The sequence below is a fragment of the Mesoplodon densirostris genome, chromosome 2, assembly GCF_025265405.1.
Source record: "Mesoplodon densirostris isolate mMesDen1 chromosome 2, mMesDen1 primary haplotype, whole genome shotgun sequence".
Taxonomy (NCBI): Eukaryota; Metazoa; Chordata; class Mammalia; order Artiodactyla; family Ziphiidae; genus Mesoplodon; species Mesoplodon densirostris.
Window position 1 is genome coordinate 4,103,171 of NC_082662.1, and position 23,309 is coordinate 4,126,479.

A 23,309-nucleotide genomic window follows, 5' to 3' on the forward strand; every position below is an offset into this window, starting at 1 on the left:
CTGCTGCAGAGATGGGGACACACCACCAGCAGTACAGACCCCTTGCCCCAAACCAAAAGCATGCATCTGCTCACGCATCTAGATCTAACTCCAATTTACAGGCAAGAGTGGATAGAGGAACACCGTAGATGTCACCACTGGGGCCGCAAAACCAAAGTGCAGGCACTGGGAGGCTCTAGGGGACCAGCAACGTGGCGACTTCAACAAATAAATTAAAGCGAAAAAACAGAGACAGGGTGGTGAGGACGGCTATAGGTAGAAAGAGACTGGAGAGTCACACCATCCCAACGTACAGACCTTACTGAGATCCTGATTTGAACAAACTATTAAAAATTTTTATGAAGTTACTGGGGAAATGTTAACATTGGCTCGATATTAAGTTATAATATGAAGTCGGCATTAATTTTAGATGGGGTAATATTATTGAGTTTCTGTTTTTTAAAAAAGACTCTACGTTTTTAGATCTACATAAGAAAATACCTATAGATGAAATTATATAACGTCTGGAATTTGCATCAAATAGCCCTGGTTTGGGGAGAGACCTGGGCAGGGATGTCACTGATAACGGTCAGAGGTGAGTGGCAGGGGCACTGATTTATTGCGCTGTTCTCTCAAACGGTGAACGTGTGTGAAGTTTTTCACTGTTCAACATTTTCTAAATAATAAAATTCGCAGACAAAGCTTGGCCCTGGATTTCGCGTTTTCCGGTGCCCAGCGCTCACCCGCATCAAAGGAGCCGTCCCTGTGAATCGGCACGAGGAGGTGGGGCAGGGAGGCCGAGCTGCTCTTCCCGGCCTCGTCCAGCTCCACCAGCTGCAGCCGCGGCGTCGTCTCGGGGGGGAAGCGGTAGAACTGGAAGGTGAAATACACAGTCTGTGGCCACGGCGCTGCCTGGTCGTCCTGGGACACCCTGGATCCAACGACAGCTCCGAGTTAACCAAGGGTCCGGGGGGAGAACCCGGGCTTTCGTCACACACTCGCAGGGAGACAGCAGGTGAGAGGCCGCCTCCTTCATCCACACCAGCAGCCCTACTGTGACCTCGGGGAGCCCGCCGGGCATCCCCCCACTTCAGGCGTGGCTGGAGAGCCCAGATCTCGGGGCTACACCAGTACCCAAGGACAGGGCGACACTCCGTCCACGCTGTAACTGAGGACCATAGGAGGTCGGTCAAAGCAGGTTTTACAGCATCTGGAAATGGTAGTGGGTGGGTCCCAGCCAAACGAAAATAAAGACAGAGGGCATTCCGCAGTCCCGTTAAGACCTGCGTAGTATTCCACCAGAGACACACAGAAGTCCTTCCTCAACGCAAGAAATGCAAAAGCCAGGAAAAGAGCAACAGAGCAAATATTCAAGAGTTTACCTGCTAAAGGCAAGAAACTGTAGCACTATCTCGTTGCTTTGCAGACAGTCTGATTCTTCCTTCTGAGGGTTGAACTTCACGGGATCTGTAGGATCCACGGCCTCGGCTGGTTGTTTATGGGCGTCCAGAATCTCGGGAAAGCCGGCAGACCGCAGCAGCGCTAGGGAGGCTCGTGACGGCTTCCCTCCAGAGCTGGAACAGAAGGCCTCCTGAGCCAGCCTCCAGGAAAGGGCCAGCCAAGAGGCAGGACCCGGAAAGCCAGCTCTCCAGGAAAGCCTACCGTTCAGGGGGTCGAAGGGTCTTGAGCACACAGCACCTGCTCTGGGCCCTCCCACACCTGCCCCTCACCTCCTGGTCCAGGCTCCCACGATGATCGGGGCGTGCACAGGTGTGAAAGGCAGCTCCTGCAACTGCTCAGCAGTGGACGTGCCCGGGACCAAGGCCGTTTGGCTCAGGTCAGCTTCCAGGTGGGAGATCCTGCCCTCCAAGGGGAACTCCTGCCCAACACAGTGGGGCCCCAGGTGAGGCCAACGAGGATCCCAACCCGTAACCAAGGATGCTTAGACTTGGGGCTCATGGGTGAACTGCCTCTGTCACATTGCAAATGAAAACACAGGAGGCTCAGCTGCACTGGAATTTCAGGTAAGCGATGAATAATTTTAGTATAAGAATATCCCACGCAATATCCAGGGCACACTTATACTGGAAAGTATTGTTTATCTGAAATTCAAATTCACCTGGGCATCCTGTATTTTATGTGAGTCGAAAAGCAACGAGGAAGGAATCATAATTTTTTTTTTTTTTTTTTTTTTTTTTTTTTTTGCGGTATGCGGGCCTCTCACTGTTGTGGCCTCTCCCGTTGCGGAGCACAGGCTCCGGACGCGCAGGCTCAGCGGCCATGGCTCACGGGCCCAGCCGCTCCGCGGCATATGGGATCCTCCCAGACCGGGGCACGAACCCGTATCCCCTGCATCGGCAGGCGGACTCTTAACCACTGCGCCACCAGGGAGGCCCAGGAATCATAATTTTTTGAACAGCTCAGTAGCACAGGAGACATCTGATGCCTGAGAAGGCAAATTAACATCAAAACCATGTCTACGGAACAGAAAGATGAAACCATCTCCAATAACGCCTGGGAGACTGGGACGGAGCCCCCGAGCTTGTGTAAATGCTTCCCTGTTCCCACGTCACCGAATGCTCTAGGCTTTCACCGCCCACCTCTGTCTAAAGGAAGAGCTTGACGGGGTCTGGGACGTTCTCTCTCCAACTGGCTTCCCAAGCTTCCCGTTTCATTTAGAAGGAGCCCCACGTGACCAGAGGCAAGGAACACGGGCCTCAGGCACCGGTAACAGAAGAGATGAAGGCTCTTCATAATGACACGAGCCCAGGTATATTTTAGAATCAGGCATTTCACCATGAGGGTTTTCAAGGAAGTAATTAAATGAAACATTTTTTCTCAACAGACTTCCAAGGCAAGACTGAAGTTTGCAGGTGAACCAGCAAACTCTACATGAGTCCCCCAAGTTCAGTAGAAGGAAACAGGCCTATTTTAGCCCATTAGCTCCACTGGGATTGGGGACGGTGGGCTCCACAAACTCTCCTCCAGCCGCAGGGCGAGCGTCCTGGAGGGGGAGCTGGCAACTTGGATTGACCTCTATTTACATCTCCAGCAAAACCTTCCCTTTCCTCTCATGTTCAGAGATCTAAGGGCGCTTTTACTTTGTCTTCTCAGGTAGAGCAAAGCCTAAATCAAGCCCTGTGGCAGGAAAAGCTCCCAGACCAAATACCCTTGGTCACCAAGACGGATGGTGGCAAATATTTAAAGCTGGAAGGAGGTGATGTCCAGCCCCCATCCCAGTGCCTGCATCACAGAGAACCCAGGAAGGTCTCGGTCACCTCACCAAGGACCAGGGCAGCTCACAAAGTCAGAGACTTCCACAGAAGTCAGGAGTTCGGAGCCATTCCCTGGAAGGAGGCAGGCGGGAGGAGGGGCAGGCTACTTACCCCCGGGGCCAGGGAGAGCACAGGGCTCCCCGGTGGCTTTGAGGAGGCTTCGGCCGAGCGGTGCTGAGCTGGGTACTGTGGGGAAGCCGCCAGCTGGGAAAGCGACAGCTGAAGGGAAGAAAGCTTGGGTAAGACGACAAAATGCACCCCAGTAACTTCACAAAGTCCCTCCCACCCCCCGCTGGCACAGGCCCCTGGGAAGGAAGGAAGGACTCTGATGCGGCCACAGGGAGCAGTGAGGTCTGGAATCTCCTGGAACCCAGCATCACGTCTAATTGCTTCTTTTCTAACTACCGAGAGGGGCAATTCTATGGTTTCTCCCACATCGTAATATGTGAATAAAAATATTATTAACAAGGAAAAGCAAGTGGAGAAGGGGAAATGGCCAGGGAAGCCGGGTGGGTTCTCTGACACTCGGGCTGCAGGGCCGGCTTGTCTCTGAACCTCTCTGGGTTTCACGTCCACCCCTGGACTGAACTTCTCCAAGACCCCTTCTGATTCTAACCACCTGTGTTCCTACGACATGCACCCGCCCGTTAAAGCAGTGGCCATGGTGGCAGCTGACGTGGGCCCTGGAAGCCCCACTCCACCACTTCACTGCCACGTGACGTGGGCAAGTCGCGTAACTAACCTGGTCTTGCCTCAGTCTCCTCACCTGTAAAATGGGGGTGCTAACAGTACCTAGATCCCAGGCCTACTGTGAGAAAGGGCTTGGCAAGGTACCCGGCACAGGGTCAGGTAAACGTGACTAACGTGAGGAAAACGAACGTTGCTCTAAAAGGCCGGTGTGAAGAGGTGGGGGGCCCTTGCTCTACTGAAGACCCGTCTCTCAAATCCTGGTCTCTATTTATGATGTACACGTTAACAAATGAGACGTCTGTCATCAGCAGTGACAGCTGGCCCGGTGGGGCGGAGGGGGCTGGTGCTGGTACAGAGAAGGACCCAACCCATGATGAGGTGTTGAAGAAATGGGCGAGGGGCACTGGGGGATCCGGGCAGCATCTTAGGGGCAGAGAAGAATTTAGGGTCTGCTCAGCTTCCCTTCAGAGCCCACAAGCTGCCGTGAGCGCCTCCTGCCTCTGGGGCTGGAGGTGCTGCCCTGTGGCCCCTCAGCACTTAGGGGCACCATGCCAACCGCTGGAGGGAAAATGCTGGGACAGGCCAGCAGGGCCCGGGAGGCTGTCCCCAAACACGTGTCTTCGGGCAAACACCACATTCACTTCTGGTCCAGTTTCCCAGCTGCACGGTCCACATTGAAGCCACATCCTGGGGACAGCCCTGGATACCGAATCATTCAACTTTTCCAGAAAGTCAACGTCCAGGGTGATGTTGGCAGACAAGGTCATCAGGAAGACAAGCCAACTCTGACCTCATTCAAAAACCACGCTGGCCGGAGCCAGCCCCGAGCCACGGGCAGACCCACAACTGGCTCAGGATCCCTGAGGGGCGGCCGCAGCTCCTAGCACCGGAGGAGACGTCTGCTCTCCGACAGGCCCGCCGACGTGCTGGCCTCTGTCGTCGCCGCCCTGCCCCTCCAGCACCAGCTGCTCGGCGCACCTGCCCGGCTGCTGCCTGGGGAAGCCACAGCCTCACCGGCGCCCTCTCCTAGCAGAGGGTCAGGAGAGGAGGCGGCAAAGAGCGCTCCTCCGTGTCTCAGAAGAGGAAAAAAGGCCATTCAGTCCTGAAAGGTTCCCAGCCGTCAGACATAATTGCGGGAGAACGCATCAGCTCGAGTGCGGACACAGGCCTTCCACGGCAACTGGAGGATCGTTAACAACCAGCAGAAGCCACGGCCCTCACAGCCGGCGCCGGGAGCAGGGCACCAGGGATCCGCCGCGGAGACAGGCAGGAGGGCGGCTGAGGATACCTGCACCCCGACCCCTGGGGGACACTTCCCAGCCCACACAAGTAAACAGGACATCAACTGTTCTTAAAGATGCAAAGGGGACTTTCCCGCACCCAGAACCTTTAAATACTTGACTGTGGAATTCCGAAACAGGCCTCTCGGGCCTGGACTTACCCCTGGTCCCGCTGGCGAGTCCTGCAGGGTGGTGAGCCCCCGGGGCGGTGGTGCTGGCAGGCCTGGGAGGAAGCACAGGGGCCGGGGAGGGGCCATCAGCCTGGGTGGGGCAAGGGCACCGGAGCCCGGCTCAGGCAGGCCTGGCGCGAGTCTCCCCTTGGCGGTAACCGGTGCTCGGAGCTGGGCAGCGGCCACTGGGCAGCCCCAGTGCTTGGCGAGCAGACCCGGGGCGCCGTCCCCAGTCACCGCCTGCAGGATGGAGCTCGAGCTCGCTGCCCACTTCCTCGGCCTCCTTCTCCCTGCTCATGAGGCTCACTCCGTGTGCGCTCAGGGAGATGTGAGGCTGTCAGACACCTGAGGCTCTCGTACACACACCTCAAGGCTCACCGGCCCTTTCCCCTGCTCACCCTCCCCTGCCTTCGTGGGGCCAGGTTCTGATGTCTGCCTGGGCCGGTGCTTCCCTGGCTGGGGCCCACTTGCTGTTCTGTTACATAAGAAACTTCTAAACAGACGCACGCACGGCTGGGAGCTCCGGCTCTCCCATCACTCACAGCCCGTCCCCTGAGGCCCGCTCACTCTAGGGGTGTGAGTGCGGGCGTGTTCGTACCGGGAATAGTCGAGGTCGGTCCTCCACGGGGTCCCTGGAGCGAGGGGCCGAGGGCGCCCCTGCCCTGGGTGATGCGAGGCTGGTTCCTGCAGCGCCTGAGGTGCCCGACTGCGGAGGGAGCAACCACCCCCACGGCGCTGTCTCCCCCACCCGCCAAGCACGGTCACCGCACGGTGGCCCGGGGCAGGACCGGGCTGGAGTCTGCCTGTGCTGCTTCCACCCCCATCCCAGGCCCTGCACTCCTGTCTCGGAGTCCAGGCATCACTCTAGTCCCTGAAACCCCCAGACTCTGAGCACTGTGCTCCGGCGTCTGGGGCCACCCATCACCTCCCCATCAGCCCACACACGCGCGCTTCCGCCGTCCGCCGCCAACATCACCGCCTCCAGTCAATGGTGGGGCTGCCCGCTGACCGGGGCCCAACCTGACAGGGCCCCCTCCGCTCCCCCGAAGGCCCAGGTGGGACCGGGCACCTGTCCGAGGTGACATGTCTGGTCTCCCTGAGGACCGCACCTTCCTAATGCACCTCGGTCCCCTTCACAGTGACCCGACTCTGACCGCTGCATGTGGATGCCACCGCCAGCTGGACTTCAGGACGTCCTGGGCCCTGAGAAATCGTGCCCCACCCCCAGGTAACTAGCCCTGCTCCTGTCACCCGCGTGTGGCCCTGACTGCCCGCACTTGGCCCGCCCTCCCTCCCCGGTGGTCTCTGCTGCCCAAGTCCCCACATAGCCACGTCTGAGCCCCAGACCGGGTGCCGCCCATGAGCAGCTCACCTGAGCCCGTGGCCCCCAAGCCCCAGGGCACATGGCATGGGGCAGGCGCGGGCGGCACCTAGCACCTACCAACCGGCCAGCGCACACGAGGGCCATGACTCTGGATGCTGTGCAGTCTGAAGGGAGGACACCCGGCTCCCCTGGCAGCCCTGAATCCCAACACAGTGCAGCTTCAGCCACCAGGCAGGAACCGCACGTGGGAAGCAACCCCCTAGCCGGCCCTGCTGTGCCCTGGGGCCGACATGCCCCCAAAGCCCCTTCCAGCCACCTCGGAATCCACCTGGAGAAGGCACTGCAGGCTCACCCCAGGAGAAGAGATCTAGCTGATGAGGAACAGGGGGCGGGGAAAGCGGGGTGCAGCGTGGAGGGAGGCCCCCAACTCCGCTGGTCCCCCCTGAGCTGAGCTACAGGCTCTCCAGCCCCTCGCCAGCCCAGCTCCTTTCTCAAAGCCAAGTTAACGTGATTCCAAAGAACTCGGCGCCCTCTAGTCCAGGGAGCCTCCGGTTCCTGAAACGAGCTCCCTTTGGAGGGAGTTAGCTTAGCTTCCCAGGAAAGACGTCATCTCACGAGAAGCAAAACGCAGACCAGGATTCTGCCAGGGCCCCACTGTCCTTGAAGCCACGTGCCTCTCCCCAGACAGCAGGGCTCCGTGCAGCCACTCGTCACCACCACCACCCCGCCCCCCGGAATGGTCTAGAAGATGACACAGAAGAGCAGCACGCCGGGTTCTCCTTTGTCCCACCCTAAAAGGAGACTGAAAACTACACGGGTTGATTTTGGCAGCGAGGAAAAACCTGCAGGAGGAAATGGCTCCGTTTTCCTCTGCTCGGAGAAGCCTGGCGCTTGGGAGCCGGGCCGCGTGTCCTCTAGTTGAGGAAGATCTGAACCTTGTGGAACGTTACACCCTCCAAGCCCGTTAAACTCCTCACACGCTCGTTATTTCCCCAGTTCATCTAAGCTGGGTACTGCGTGGTGTTTTTGAGGTGATTCTTTACATCCTGACTTATACAATCTTAACCTCCTAGACAACCAAGCGCACAAAAAAGGCTTTGCAGCAGATGAAAGCAGTGCCTGCTGGGGATCCCAGGGCCCAAACCCACACACCCCAGCGAGGCATGGGCTGTGAGAAAATACACCAAAACCACAAACTAACTTGGTTTCAAACCTTTCTGTTCTAATGTTCCATGCGGCGGTCGCTGATTAAGTCGCTTCGCAAACTACACAATCTAACGGTCTTGCCCGGACAACACAGTGTCCTCCAGAGGCGTCCACTGTCATTCCTCCAAGTCTCCCAAAAGCCACGACGGAGGCGTGGAGGTCTGACTGGGAAGCCTGCCTTCCACCACTGAGCACAACCAGGCTGTGAGCTGCCGGGGCCGACAAGACCAAACCATGCGGCGGGCCCTCACGTGTGTGAAAAGGCCGCGTGCGTGGTGACATCTGCAGCGCGCACAAGGACGTGTGCACAAAAACCTCTGCTGCAGCACCGCTGAAAACGGCAAACCAGGAGAATGGCCCACGTGTTCCTGAAAATGGAAGCCCTGAATTAAAGCTGGTCCATCTGGGTGTGGAGCCCGGAAGCAATTAAAAAGGGGGAGGTCGACGGGCGGGTCCTGACGTGGGACCTTGCCAAGACAAGTTACAGAGCGGGAAGCAAGTTACCAAGCAACCCGCGTAAGGGAATCCCACCTCTGTTAAAGGAAAAGAAAGAAAATGACACGTGGATGAAGGTCTGTAGGTAAATTCATTGAAATGCGTGGAATGGTAGGAAGAGTGAGGGGCTGGAGCCCCACCCTTTAGACGTGTGAGTAAGCGTGTTTTCCTGTACTGCCCGTGGAATTTAAAATAACTTAAATTCTAGTTTACTGATCATTATCAGGTATGTCTTTGTGTCCCTGTTGGAGCCTGACGACGCTCCTGGCTGAACCGATGGCACCAGGTGGCCCGTCGCAGAGGATGAGGTCCCGCGGCAGGGGATGCTGATGGCTCCCCAGATGGGGCCCTCCTGTCACCCCACTGGGAATAACATCCACGTCTGGCCGTGGCGCCGCGGGGCTCTGGCTTCAGGTAAATCACCTGGTGGTTAAAAGAAGAACGCAGAGACTAAGACAACGGCTTTGCCAGGCGCTCTCTGCAGCTCAGGGACACCTCAGCCTCGGAAGGGACTGAGTCAGCGGTTGCCATGCCACCCGAGCCAACCGCGACACAGACAGACGCAGACAGGGCCACACCGAGTGCTTGAGACAGACACGTCTGCAGCTGCGGCCGCTGCGCCCCCGTCTGAAGATGAATTTCCCCGACACCCTATTGCTCCCCGATCAGCCTCCACTTGCTGAAAAGCGCTGTCGACAGAAGCTCAAGTGTTCAGTCCACTCTTCAGTTCAGCTTCTAGAAGCCCAAATGCCCTACATTTGACTAAAGGCCAGGAGGGGGCTTGCGATCTGCCCCAAACCTGGGCTGTCCGCATCCTGCCAGGTCACACACCTGCATCCCACGCTTCTCTGCATTCAGCCTGGGGGGAGTGGGGAGGTGTGCAGGCCACGAGGACCTGAAGCCCACTCCACGCTCCAGGGCAAGAGGGGCTACTTTTCAGGTCAGCACTTCTCAGACAGCATTTCTGACAAGTCGAGTGCGCGAGCATCACAGAAAGACAGAAAGTAAGTACACAGGCACGAGAGAGCTCAGGCAGCAGGCTTGGTGACCTCCTCCAGGCTGGAGAGGGCAGAGGTCTCTCCACTGTCCTCCCTGGGAAGCCTGGTGGGGTCCCCATGCATGAACACCAACCAGGAGCTGGCCCTGCATGAAAGGCAGCATTCAAGCCCTTTACCCCACAGTGCAAGCTGCCCTCCAGAGAACGCTTTTGCTTGAACGTAGCTGCGCATTCTAGGGGTGGGGGGGCGGAGGAAAAGAGAATCAGCCGGCAGGGCCTGATGAGCCGGATTCGTGGTGGAAAAGGCTGCCCTGCAGACAGACCTGCCTGTGCTTAACTGAAGGGAGAGGAGGCTGTTGCTTAGCAACCCTGGCAGCTCAGGGCCAGGCAGGGAGGGGCCAGGCCTCGGACCAGGAAGGCGGGGCTGTGGGGATGTTCCAGGATGGGGCCCAACAGCTTGCCCCAGGGCAGGGGGAAGGAAGGGGTCGTCACAGCCAAAGACACAATTTCTGTGATTTAAATAAAGATTGTGAAAAACAGCTTTCCCCCGTCAGACCTTGAAAATAAAGGATGACTCAGCATTCAGTGGTACTCCAGACACTAAGAATTCACAAGGCCGACCCATTTGAAAGGCCGTTATTCCTAATTATTTGGGCTTAAAAAGTCATTCTCTTGAAGACTTTGATCACAGGAATGGAGGAAGTGAGCAAAATCTAGGAAGAGGTAAAGGGTGCTTGTCGATGGAGTGGGTTTGGGTCTCTTGTGCTGAAGGAATCCAGAGGCGCCCTGTCTCGGCGAATCAGGCCCAAGAGGAGTAGGAAGTATGAGACGTGCCCAGAGCCCCAGGCCGGGGTCACCTTCAGAGACCAGGCTCAGAAGCGTGATCTCCCTCCTGGAAGCCCTGGCTCTGAACCACTCACTCAGGCTCTCCGGCAGATGCTGCTCAGGTGTGTTAGGTTCCCGGCCGCTAACTTCCATCCCCTGCTCAGTCGACACCTTTCACTCTCTCCACTGCTGCGTGATGTCCTGGATGACACGAGTCGGGGCAGGCGAGCTGCCTGTCAGTGAGGACGCTCTCGAGCGTGTCGCCCGCACACGAGGTCACAACCACGTCAAGCGTCCAACTCAGTGTGCTCTGGGAAACACCAGGGTTATGTATTTTCAATGGCCCCTTCTACCCGGCTGTTTTTATATCTATTAAGCAGACACACCAAAATTCTGATGCCACCAGAACATTCAAAAGCAAAATATGGGTCAGGGAAACACCGGGTTCCAAAACCTGGAGACAGAGGGCCCTCTAGCGGCCCCGCACACACCCCCTTGCGGAGGGCGATGAATGGACCTTTGCTCCCTGGTAATTTTGCAGAAAAAATAAAAAGGATAATTCATAACAGAAAGCCAGAGCACCTCACTTAAAGTGACAGCTGCATATCATTAAGATTTCCAAAGGAACCGTATAAGTTGGTAAAATATTGAAGCAGGAAAAGTTTCCATCATAAGTTAAACATCAGCCGGTATTTAAGTCTCTTACATTAGGTCTTGGGAGGCAACGTTTTCAAATGCTTGGAACCCGGGGTGAAGGCGATCACGTAAATGCGACATGAATGCGGTGATAAATCCAAATTAAATAAACCAGATGGAACCAGGTTCCATCCACGCAGATCTGCGGGTCCCCGAACGGGAGCTGAAAACCAGATGACGCTGCTACCACACGTCTGCACCAGAGCTCAGTCCCTGAGTCCTCCAGCAGCTGAAGCATCCTCTCCTGTCTGCCAAGGACGCAGCAATAACCCTTCTGGTAGAGAACTCAAAGGGTTCTCTGCACCCGGCAGCTCTGAACCTTAGGAAGTCACGCTGGGGCTCGGTGAGCCCCACACAAGGGAGAGTAACACCCTCCACCCAGTCACCCAGAAAGAGGCTAGGCTCAGCGGGCGACAGGGTCATCTCGAGCCCAAAGCAAGAGGCCTTGTGGGGGAGCCCTCCCTGTGGGGTCCCCACACCCCCTGAACCTCCACAGTGCTCCCTGGAGCCCACACAGTGCCCTGCTCTGTGCCCAGCAGACTCTCTGGGGGTGGAGATGGTGGGCTTCTGGAAGACAGGCCGGGTCCCACTGGCAGTAACTATCAATCTCCACTCATTCAAAGATCAAGAAATGCAGGAAAAGATGGTCAAAGCTGGGATGCAACTACGCGGTAGAAACAGCTGAGTGCAGGGAAAGACCTGGGACAGGAGATCAGGCCCTCGATCCATCAGGTGCATCCAGAATCCACCCTCTCTCCCGAGGGCAGCACTGATGGTTTCCCTTTGGGGAATCACCCTCCCAGCCCTTACCCCCTGTGGTCAGGGGGGCTGGCCCAACCCCACACAAGAGAGGGTGTGTGACCCAGGATGCACCTGGGTCACCCCCATCCCAGTCATTCAGGGTACAGCAGGTGACCCGGCAGAGGGCGGGGCTCCATCTCAGGACTCTGACTGGACAACTGAGCAAAAGAAGTTCTTCCTGCTGGGATTCCTAAGTCCGAGGATAACTGAGCAGCTCCCAGAGCCACCATGTAGGGAAACCCTGCCTGGAAGGAAGCCACCACGGACAGCTGGAGGGTGAGCAGACAGAGGTGTGGGAGACAGACAGACAGACAGATAGACACACCAGGTCTTCACCACATCACTCAAGGGCCAGGGCGCAGCCAGGCCTCACGTCAGGGCCTTCCATCACGTGAGCCAATCAGTTCCCTCTCCATTTCAACTACTTTGAGTTGAGTTTCTATCATGGAAGAGTCCTGAGTGACCCATTTCTCTACCCACACGTGCTGAATGCTCTGGGCACCAGAAAGATGGATCAGCAGGGTCCCCGCTGGTGAGATGCTCCTATGATCGTCTCTAATGCCAAACAAATACCCACACCAGGGATCGGCACCTCTTCACCTTCCGGGGCCTCGCTGGGACGCTGCGCAGCCCCTGAGACTGGGTGGGGCCACACGCCAGCTCTAGCCCCTGAGCTGGGAGGAGGGAGGCGGGTCATTTCTGGGCCTTTCTTTGTGCTGTGGGGGGCGGCCGGAGATACTCAGGTGACAACTGCCATGTGTGACCACAATGAGCAGAGCCGCCACCAGCCCACACGGACGTGGACTGAGAGCAGGAAACAAAGCTTTCTGTTTTAAACCAGTGAGATTCAGGAATTATCTGTTACCAGGGCAAACCTGGCTGATACACCCCAAAAGCAGTAATGAGAAGCAAGAAACAGACAACAGACGATATAAAGTAAAGAGCAGTCTGTCATACAGAGTGAACTAAGTCAGAAAGAGAAAAACAAATACCGTACGCTAACACATATATATGGAATCTGAAAGAAAAAAAAAAAAGGTCACGAAGAATCAAGGAGTAAGACGGGAATAAAGACGCAGACCTACTAGAGAATGGACTTGAGGATATGGGGAGGGGGAAGGGTAAGCTGGGACAAAGTGAGAGAGTGGTATGGACATATATACACTACCAAATGTAAAATAGATAGCTAGTGGGAAGCAGCCGCATAGCACAGGGAGATCAGCTCGGTGCTTTGTGACCACCTAGAGGGGTGGGATAGGGAGTGTGGGAGGGAGGGAGACACAAGAGGGAAGAGATATGGGAACATATGTATATGTATAACTGATTCACTTCGTTATAAAGCAGAAACTAACACACCACTGTAAAGCAATTATACTCCAATAAAGATGTTAAAAAAAAAAACCACACAATCAGTTGTTAAATTTAAAAAATAAAACTCCTTTTTCCAAATAAATAATAAATAAAATAAAATAAAGAGCAGTAGCTACAAAGGCCAGGAGATGCAGAAAGGAGGCTCTGCAGGGAAGAGACATCTGAGCCGGGCTTTAAGGATGAGGGCAAGGGCCCATGTGAAAGGGCAAGAAGAGTTTAGTGTATTTTTTAACGTGGGGATACGTTAAAACGCTTCTATATTCTAGGTAGAAGCAAACAGAAATTGAACCCAACAATTGAGGAAGTAAGAACACTAAAGATCAAAACGTATGAGAGTACACGCTGCACCTAGAAGAAAACTGCAGAACCTTAAGTGATATTATTCCTAAACAGATAAATGGAAAAAATGCTAAGCATTCAACTTTTTTTAAACTTTTTAAAAATTAAGAGGATGGACTTGATAAAAGCATATACAATTAAATTTTCATTAAGTTAATTAAAATTAAAGATACAGTTAGAAACAAAAACAAAGAACAGGAGAACCAATAAGTAAAACCAATAGCTAGTTCTTTGAAGAGAATGATGAAGTGAAGAAACCTTGGATAAGCCTGACCAAGAAAGGGAGAAATTCACCAAAATATCAGGAATGAGAAAGGGAACCTAATCACAGATACTTTCAAAAAGAAACAACCAGCCCAGAATGGAGTCACATGTCACTTGTCACTTGTGCTAATCCAGTGTCACCGAACCATGGCTTAGTACCTAACCTAACTGCAGTTTCAATATTCCCCAGGAAAGTGGTCTTAACTGGCCAGTTTGGAATTTTCTGGTTGGCACCAATGAGGTAACAGCCACGTGGACCCCTTCCATCCCCCAGAGGAAGGTGAGGTAGCCCCCTCCTTCCTCACCCCCTCCCCCTTCTGCCTATAAACGTCTTCCTTTTTGTTCAGCTCCTCCAAGTGCCTTTCTACTTGGTAGATAGGATGCTACCTGATTCATGAATTGTTCAATAAAGCCAGTTAGAGCTTTAAAATTTACTTGGTTGAATTTTTGCTATTTAATGATACAAATTAGAAGCTTTAAATTAGATACAATTTTAGCCCAACATCTTTGTAAACTAAATGAAATTGACCATTTTTCTGGAGAATATGTATCCCAAAAGGTAACACAAGATGAGATGGAAAACCTAAATAGATCAATAACCATAAACAGAAATTTAAGTGGTTGTCAAAACATCCCTTCAAAGGGCACCAAGTTCCTGATGGTTTTATAGGTAAGTTTTATCAGACCTTCAAGAAACAGGTCCTGCCTTCTGTTTAAACTATTTTAAAGCACAGGAAAAGGTAGCAAACACAGAAAAAGCTTAAAATTTTAAGTGCCCACCTGACTGGATCACAGGGCGCCCAGATGTTTGGTTAAACATTATTCTGGGTGTGTCTGTGCGGGTGTTTCCGCATGAAATTCGAATTTGAAGGGGTGACTCAGTTTTAAAGAAGTTTGCCCTTCCCGCTGTTGGGGGGGGGGGGCGGGGGATGGAGGCCTCGTTGAATCCATTGAGGGTCTGTATAAAACAAAAAGGAGGATGAAGGAAGAACTTGACCTCTCCTGCCTGACCGCAGAGCTGGGTCATCGGTCTCCTGCCCTTGGCCCCCTGTTCTCAGGCCTTCAGACCCAGATGAAATCCACGCCACCGGCTGCCCTGGCTCTCAGACTTTTGGACTCAGCCTGAATTACACCACCCGCTTTCCTGGGTTCCAGCTTGCAGACAGTAGATCACAGGACTTCTCAGCCCCCGTAATTGTGTGATCCAATTTCTCATCATATATCTCTTCCCATACTGTATGTATATCTGCTTCTCTAGAGAACCCCAAGTAAACACTCATTTTACACACCTAGCATGCTCATAATACCAAAACTTGATAAAGACAACAAAAAAGAAAGGATCTATATATAAAATAGATAACTAATAAGAACCTGCTGGAGAGTACAAGGAACTCTACTCAATACTCTGTAATGGCCTATATAGGAAAAGAATCTAAAAAAAAAAAGTGGATATATGTATATGTATAACTGATTCACTTTGCTGTACACCCAAAACTAACTCAATATTGTAAATCTGTAAATCAACTATACTCCAATAAAATGTTTTTAAAAAATAGAACCCGGGGCCTCCCTGGTGGCGCAAGTGGTTGAGAGTCCGCCTGCCAATGCAGGGGATACGGGTTCGTGCCCCGGTCTGGGAGGATCCCATATGCCGCGGAGCGGCTGGGCCCGTGAGCCATGGCCGCTGGGCCTGCGCATCCGGAGCCTGTGCTCCGCAACGGGAGAGGCCACAACAGTGAGAGGCCCACATACCGCAAAAAGAAAAAAAAAAAAATAGAACCCACTAATATAAACAAATGCAAGTAATAATTCAATAAATAATAAGAGTGGTGTCTTAAATCAATGGGGAAAACATTAAGAATTAAACAGCATTGCGGTAACTGGATAGCCATCTAGAAAAATATAAATTGGATGTAAACTAATATTTTATACAAGAATAAATTCCAAATGGATCAATGATTTAAATGTATATATAAGAAGGAAGCTCTAAAATTACTAGGAAAAAAACTTGAGAGAATTATTTATAACCATGGAATGTGGAAGACCTTTCTACCTAAAATATGATCTCTTAACGCTTTAAAAGAGAAGACTGAAAAAAGATGACTATGAGGGGCTTCCCTGGTGGCACAGTGGTTAAGAATCCGCCTGCCAATGCAGGGGACACAGGTTCGATCCCTGGTCCGGGAAGATCCCACATGCCATGAAGCAACTAAGCCTGTGGGCCACAACAACTGAGCCTGCACTCTAGAGCCCGTGAGCCACAACTACTGAGCCCTCATGCCACAACTACTGAAGCCCACATGCCTAGAGCCCGTGCACTACAATAACAAGAGAAGCCACCACAACGAGAAGTGCACTGCAACCAAGAGTAGCCCCCGCTCACCACAACTAGAGAAAGCCCGCGCGCAGCAACAAAGACCCAACGCAGCCAAAAATAAATAAATAAATTTATTTTTTTAAAAAAAGAAGATGACTATGAAAATTTTTGTAAACTCCTGGCAAAACCACTACAAGAAAAGTCAAGAGAAAAAAGACAAATTGAGAAAATAAATTTGCAACCTTATCACAAAGGGCTCGTTTAACATAACAAGAGCTTCTATCAACTGGTAAAGACCAGCAACCCATTAGAAAATTGGGTCATCTATTTACTATTTCCCACTTTAACATTTTTTGAACATTTAAATATATTACATTTTCAAAGGACTTAATAAAATAAAAATTAAAAAATAGAGATTACTCTGGCTACTGTTTGGGTATGTTTCAATAAAGACTATTACACATTAAACAAAAAGAAAAAGAAAAAGGAAAAAAAAAAGGATCTGCAAAGTATGGCCCACTGGTCAAGTTTGGCGCACGATCTGCACTTATAAATAAATTTTTATTGGAACACATCCATACTTGTTCATTTACACATCCTCGATGGCTTTCACTGAACACCAGCAGAGATGAGTAGCCGTGGCAGAGGTCATCTGGCCCACAAAGCCTAAAGTATTTCCTATCTGGCCTTAGAGTCTGCAGACCTCTGCCACAGATGAACCTCAAATAGGGAAACAGAAACATAAATCCTGAACACAGGTTAATCAAATCAAGACAGGCATAACTAAGTTCCCCACATATTATTCTCTGTCTTATTCTTTAATGGACTTTATCTTTAGAGCAGTTTTATATTCACAGCAACTTTGAGCAGATAGGACAGGGAATTCCCATACACTCCCTTTTCACATAGGCACAGCTTCCCTGCTGTCAACACCCCACACCAGAGTGGGACACCATTCTTTCTGCTACCTAAATATTTGGTGGTTTTTTCACTTACTGTCTCTTTTTAAAATGTACCTGGCACTTCAGAGACTGTCAATAGGGTTTGCTGAATGGGTAAGGGGAGGGCACGCTGAGCAAACCTATCCGAATAAATGCTCCCTTACTTTCTTCCAGAAGCTAAGATAAAACGGTAGAAGCAGGGCCAACACTAAGCTTTCCGGCCCGGCGGGAACCCACTTCCCTAGATGGCCACACGGGCACTGGTTTGTGCCCATCAAGGACTTTGGGGTCAACAGTAGCTCTGTGTGCAGACACTGCATTTGCTCCTGACCTGGTGGTCGCCCTGTTTCCAGTGAGATTGGGGATCTGTATTTAGTTGGGCAGTGATTGAAAGGGAGTATGAACATGTGGCCACTGCCCACCGGTGCTGCCAGCCAGCAGGACGACAAGCTCAATGCAGCTGACAGCAACCGTGAAGGCTTGGCCCCGAGCCGGCAGCCTGCGCACCCTGACAAACCTCTTTTCACCTAACCCTCTCCACGACCTCTGAGGGCCTTTGCCCGTTTTTCTTGTCGGTCGTTTACCTCCTTCTTACTGATCAGGAGGAGCTCTTTCTATCATCTGTCTTCCTTCTAACCTCCTCATTCTTTCCATTACTTTTTAACGGTTTTATGTATTGCAAGTATCTTTTAGTCTGCTGTTTGTCTTTTTTATATATGTAAATTTTTATTTATTTATGGCTACGTTGGGTCTTCATTGCTGCAGCGCGGGCTTTTCTCTAGCTGAGGCGAGCGGAGGCTACTCTTCGTTGCGGTGCGCGGGCTTCTCATTGCGGTGGCTTCTCTTGTTGTGGAGCACGGGCTCTAGTCATGCGGGCTTCGGTAGTTGTGGCGCGTGGGCTCAGGAGTTGTGGCTCGTGGACTCTAGAGCGCAGGCTCAGTAGTTGTGGCGCACGGGCTTAGTTGCTCCGTGGCATGTGGGATCTTCCCGGACCAGGGCTCGGACCCGTGTCCCCTGCATTGGCAGGCAGATTCTTAACCACTGCGCCACCAGGGAAGCCCAGTCCTGAGGCTTGTCTTTTAACTTTGTTTATGGAGTCTTCTCTCATAGAAAAGCTTTACATGTTAACATTATCACGTTTCTCAGTCTTCTCTTTTTGGTTTGCTTTGTCTATCTTGTTTAAGGAAGCCTTCCTAACCTCAAGGTCATAAAAATATTCTCCAAATTTTTTTCTAAGACTCCTCAAGTTTTGTTTTTCATATGTAGGGCTTTAATCCATCCATTTTATGCAGAGCCCTATCTTGGCATTTTCACTGCTGTATAGCACCCATGGTCCAAATAAATCAGCTCGTTCAGCCATCCCCCGACTGAGGTGCAGGCAGGTCGTTCCCACGCTTCAGCCACTAAACACAGGCCCCGTGTCATAAGAACTAGTTCCTCTCTGCAGTGGGCGTCTGGAAATGGCATTTCCCAGCTGTAGGGTATTAACTAAACACTACAAAATTGCTCTTCAAAGCGGTCGTACATCCTGCATTCCTCCCTGGGTGGTGGGAATTCCTCGCTTCCCAAATCCTCCTCAACCTACATGCTATTAGCCGGCCACGTTTTTCCAACACAAGGGGCATGAAGTGATTTCTCATTTTAATTTGCATTTCTCTGATTGCTAGTGAAACTGAGCACTTTTGCATATGCTGATTGGTTGTTCTGGTTTCTCCTCTGTGAATTCTCTCCTCACATCCCTTTGCCCATTTTTCTGTCCTGTTATGGACCACTCCTTATTGATTCAGAACAGCTCTTTCTATCATCTTTCTTCTTTCTAATCTTCTGATTCTAAAATTTCTACAGTTCTGTTTTGTAATCCATCCAGAATTTGTATACACAACATGAAATTGGGATCTGATTTTCCATTTTCCACCTGGACAGCCAGTCCAGCGCTGTTAACTGACTGGTCCGCCCTTACTCTTGCGGCAGACAGAATAATGCTGCCCACCGCCCCACCAAGTGCCCACATCCTAATCCCCACAACCTGTGAATACGCTGCATTAACGCCACCAAGGGAACCAAGGTGGCAGATGGAATTAAGGTTGCTAATCAGCTGGCCTGGAGACACGGAGATTGTCCTGGATGGTGGAGGGGGCCCAGTGTAACCACAACAGTCCTTATGAGTGAAAGAGAAGCAGGAATGATTAATCAGGGTCCAAGAGAGACGTGCAAATGCTATTCTGAATCTGCCTCTGAAGATGGAGGACGGGGCCAAAGGTGCCGCTGGGCCCTGGGAGCCAGCAAAGGCGATGAGGCAGATCCTCTCCCACGGCCTCCGCAGGGGCACAGCCCAGAGACCTCAACTTCAGCCTGTGACACCTTTGGACTGCTGATCTCCAGAACCGGATGATACTAACTTCATGCTATTTTAAGCAACTAAGCTTATGATAATTTGTTATAACAGTAGGAAAGTAACATGCTCCTTATCTGTAATTTGTCACACATCACGCTTTTTACTTTGTCTTGTTATCTGTCGATCTATGTCTGTACCAACGTCATACTGTGCTAGTTACTATAATTTTGCTGTTAAGCTTGCAAGTCAAGAAAGGGGAAGCCTCTCTTCTTCAAAACTGCCTTGGCTATTCTTGAATATGTAATTTTTTAATTTAACAAAAAGAATATATCTTAAAAGAAAATAAACACAGTACACAAGGGAGATGCTTTCTAGGCACAGGGCATGAGCCAAGACTCAAAGTCATGAAACGACGACATGTTTAGTGAATCACACGCAGCACAGAGCAGCCAGGAAAACTTTCAAAACCACTGGACGATCAGCCCTGGGGTGGATGATTTCAGTAGCCTAGAAGCCATTAACAGCAGGCAAAGCCTGCTACTTCTGACCAGATTTTCCCTCACATCTGAAACAAAAATTTTTTAACAGAATATATAAAACAAGTCTTTAAGTCACTGGAATTCAGGCAGGAAAGGATCCTGAGGAACTGGAAACAAAAGAAGTAAACCCTCCAATTGTCCTCACGTCACAGTGTTGAGTGATTCTGCAGACTGCAGTGCAGGGAGGGGAACCCAGACAGTGCACAGTGGGGCCCTGATCTGAAGACCAAGCTGAGAGTCCAAGGAGACCAAGGAAGCTGGAGTTTGCAGGGCTGAACACAGACAGGAAGGGTGCACAGAGAAGGAGTTCCAGCCACTTAGAGGGTCCCTCTAGGATTTAGTAGATCACTGATGAGGAAACTACCCAAGGATGGGCAAAGAACCACCCAAAAAATTAGAAGGACCAGTACCCAGGGCTCACCCGAGGCCAGAAAGAAGCCGTTCTCACAGACTGGTAAACCTCATAATTCAGGGACATCAGGCAGAGTAACAAAAGGGGTCTTGTCACCTAGTGAGGAATAATTAGCCCTAAACTAAATGCTGATCTGGTCCCATCTAACAAATCTTAAGGGCAAGACCCAAAATGACCAAACCGTTTCCAAAGCTCAAGAGTATTTATCAACTACAAAAATATTCAGTCCCCAAAATGAGAAAACTCACAATACCTGGAATCCAGTAAAAAAAAAAAAAATTATGAATATAAAGAAGCAGGAAAATGCAACCCAAATTAGGACAAAAATCAATCAATCAAAAGTAATCCAGAACTGACCAAGGTATTAGAATTGGCAAACAAAGATATTAAAGTAGGGACAAACTCTGTAACATTATCTCCAGATTTGGGTAACTTGAAACTAAACCAAGTTAAAATGAGAATTCACTCACTATCTGGGTCACTATCTGGGTCATTTCAAATAGGATAAAATACTGGAACATTAACTGCTGGGCAGGTCTAAGAGGTCTACCTACCTCTGCCTTCTTTGGAGAGGAAGACTAAAGCATAAGCTTGTCAGTGGTTGTACAGGTATTTCCCATGTTCAAGAAGCAACAGGAAACACTGAACATGGAAGACAAAAAAAGACCCTGAGAGAACTTCTGGAGATGAAAACTACAGTATCTGTGATGAAAACGACACTGGATGGGATTCATGGCAGATCAGACACTGCAGAAGAAAAGATGAGTGAACCTGAAGGTGCAGCAATAGGAATGATCTAGGACGGGACACAGAGAGACAAGACCACAAATAGAAGTGAGGCTCGCTGCCTGATACATGCGTAATTGGGGGCCCCAAGGGAGAAGAGAGAGGAGGCCAGAAGAAGGAATGATCAAAACTGTTCCAACTGTGATTTAAAGAACCCAGAGATCCAAGAAGTTCCGTGAACCCCAAGCAAAACATCAGTTAAAGGACAATTCTGGGAAACAGAGGCAGCGGCAGACTAGGCTTTAAATCTCCTCTAAGGCCCCATGAGCACAGACAGGGCAGCTGGGGGAGCAAACCCAAAGTCCACAGCCACACTGACAGTAGGTCAGGCCGGAGAAGCCAACAGGGTCATCCCGTCCTGGGTGACAATTAGAATAGACTAGATGCTGTTTCCAGTGCCATGACTACATCAAAATTCAACATCGGAAATTTCCTTTCCAGAAAAGGTAATTATACCCTTCCCTTAACGATAGCTGTATGGGTTTCTTCTCTAAGAAAATGATCTATTCAGACACTTCTAAGGACCAGGGTAAACTGTATTTATTACTTTAAACTGGGTTTATTACATGTCACTACTGTCCTTTTGAGTTACTTAATCAAAAACCAGAGTAGTCATATGTATACCTAATCACAAAATATACATATTTTTATAATCTGGGATACTATCTTTCATCCTTACATTTCTTAGAGGTTGGTACTTGTTTTATTTTTAGAATGTAACTACGAACATATGTCAAAGAAGGGAAGATAGTAGATTTAAAGAAGGGAACAGGTTAGGAATAAATTTGACTCTTTAATATTTTTAACTATATATTCTATGCTTTCCATGCATTCAACTTTATCAAATAAAATTGGAAATTTATTCTAAACTGACTCTGATGGAAAACACATGCCTACCACCCACCACTGCAAGGGATTCTAGCAGATATTCTGGCAATTCCTCAAGTATAAGTGGTGCTGTACACTCCAGTACCATTTATATAAGATGTGATTATGAATGTACGCACTGGTGGTGAACAGCAATCCTGAGAACAGTCTGATAAGCACAATATTCAAAACTAGAAAGAACAAAACAATTAAAACCATCAAATGTACTGCCTTTCGGGGAGGAAGGAAAATACTTAATAATGTGCTTTGTCCCGAAGCAATCAACTATTAAGGTTTGGTACCTGAATATTTTTAAATATCTCGGAAAATCCTGGAAGGTCACAAAGATGGAGGCCAGTACATCAAGTTCTAGGCCAGAGAAACAAGTGTGCTGCTTCCACCAACTGTAAGATTAAATTCAGCAAGACTGGGACTTACTTCCCTGGTGGTCCACTGGTTAAGACTCCATGCTCCCAATGCAGGGGGCCTGGGATCGATCCCTGGTCAGGGAACTAGATCCCACATGCATGCCGCAACTAAGAGTTCTCACGCCACAACTAAGGAGCCCGAGAGCTGCAACTAAGGAGCCTGCCTGCTGCACCTAAGACCCAGTGCAACCAAATAAATATTTTAAAAATAAACCAGTAAATTCAACAAGACCAGTTTCCAAAAACTAGAATCTCAACTCATAAAAAACTACTCCCAAATGACAGACTCACTGGTGCCTTTGCACCAGCACCCAGAACCTGCTGGCCAAGAGATACTGCCCAGCCCTCCATGGACACCCAGCAGTGTCCATCAGAGGAAATCCATCTGGTTGGAGGATGGATGGACACTAAGCTCCCCTCTACAGCTTACACTTTTGTTCATTCCCTACCTTTCTGACTTTCTAAGAGCCTAACTGGCCATGATCTAGAACATTCTTTCAGCCAGCGAGACCCCTAGAAGCCGAGAGCCAAGGGCTCAATGCTCTTTCAACTCTCCTCCTAAACTCCTCCTCTTCCCGCCACAGGTGGGATTCCCCACCAGGACACTAGCTGCCTGTCCTTGGGAATAAACTAAGAGGCCCTGAACACAAGGTACCGGCCTCAGCAGAAGGTGTGGTGTAGCCAATGCAAAGCTGACAGCCGTGGTCACACGTGGGGACGCCACCACCCACAGGAAGGGCATCACTCTGCTGACAGCCCTCGATCCCTTTCTTAAAGCCATGCCCTGAGGTCATGGCCTCCCCACCCTCAGACTGTGCTCCAAGGGAGTAGAAAGCACTTTTTAAAAACAGCAAACTCATGGCTACATTAAAGTGCAAAGTAAAGCTGGCAGTCCTTGGCTTTCAGACAGCCTCTGATTCTTGAGCCCTGTATCTGCAGGGCACCCACATGATGTGTCCCTTTAAGGGTCAC

At 50.7% G+C, this 23,309-nt stretch overlaps 1 protein-coding gene across 3 annotated transcripts in view; it reads right to left on the reverse strand.

Annotated features, from left to right (window-relative positions):
- The window catches only part of NPHP4 (nephrocystin 4), a 141,737-nt gene that overhangs the window by 35,894 nt on the left and 82,534 nt on the right, over positions 1-23,309 (reverse strand). For all 3 annotated transcript variants that reach the window (XM_060088869.1, XM_060088868.1, XM_060088867.1), the window contains exons 16-20: positions 5,386-5,447; positions 3,366-3,473; positions 1,710-1,858; positions 1,362-1,553; positions 723-910 (exon numbers count right to left, since the gene is read on the reverse strand). In XM_060088869.1, the coding sequence (XP_059944852.1) occupies positions 723-910; positions 1,362-1,553; positions 1,710-1,858; positions 3,366-3,473; positions 5,386-5,447 (699 nt within the window). The remainder of the gene's footprint in view (positions 1-722; positions 911-1,361; positions 1,554-1,709; positions 1,859-3,365; positions 3,474-5,385; positions 5,448-23,309) is intronic.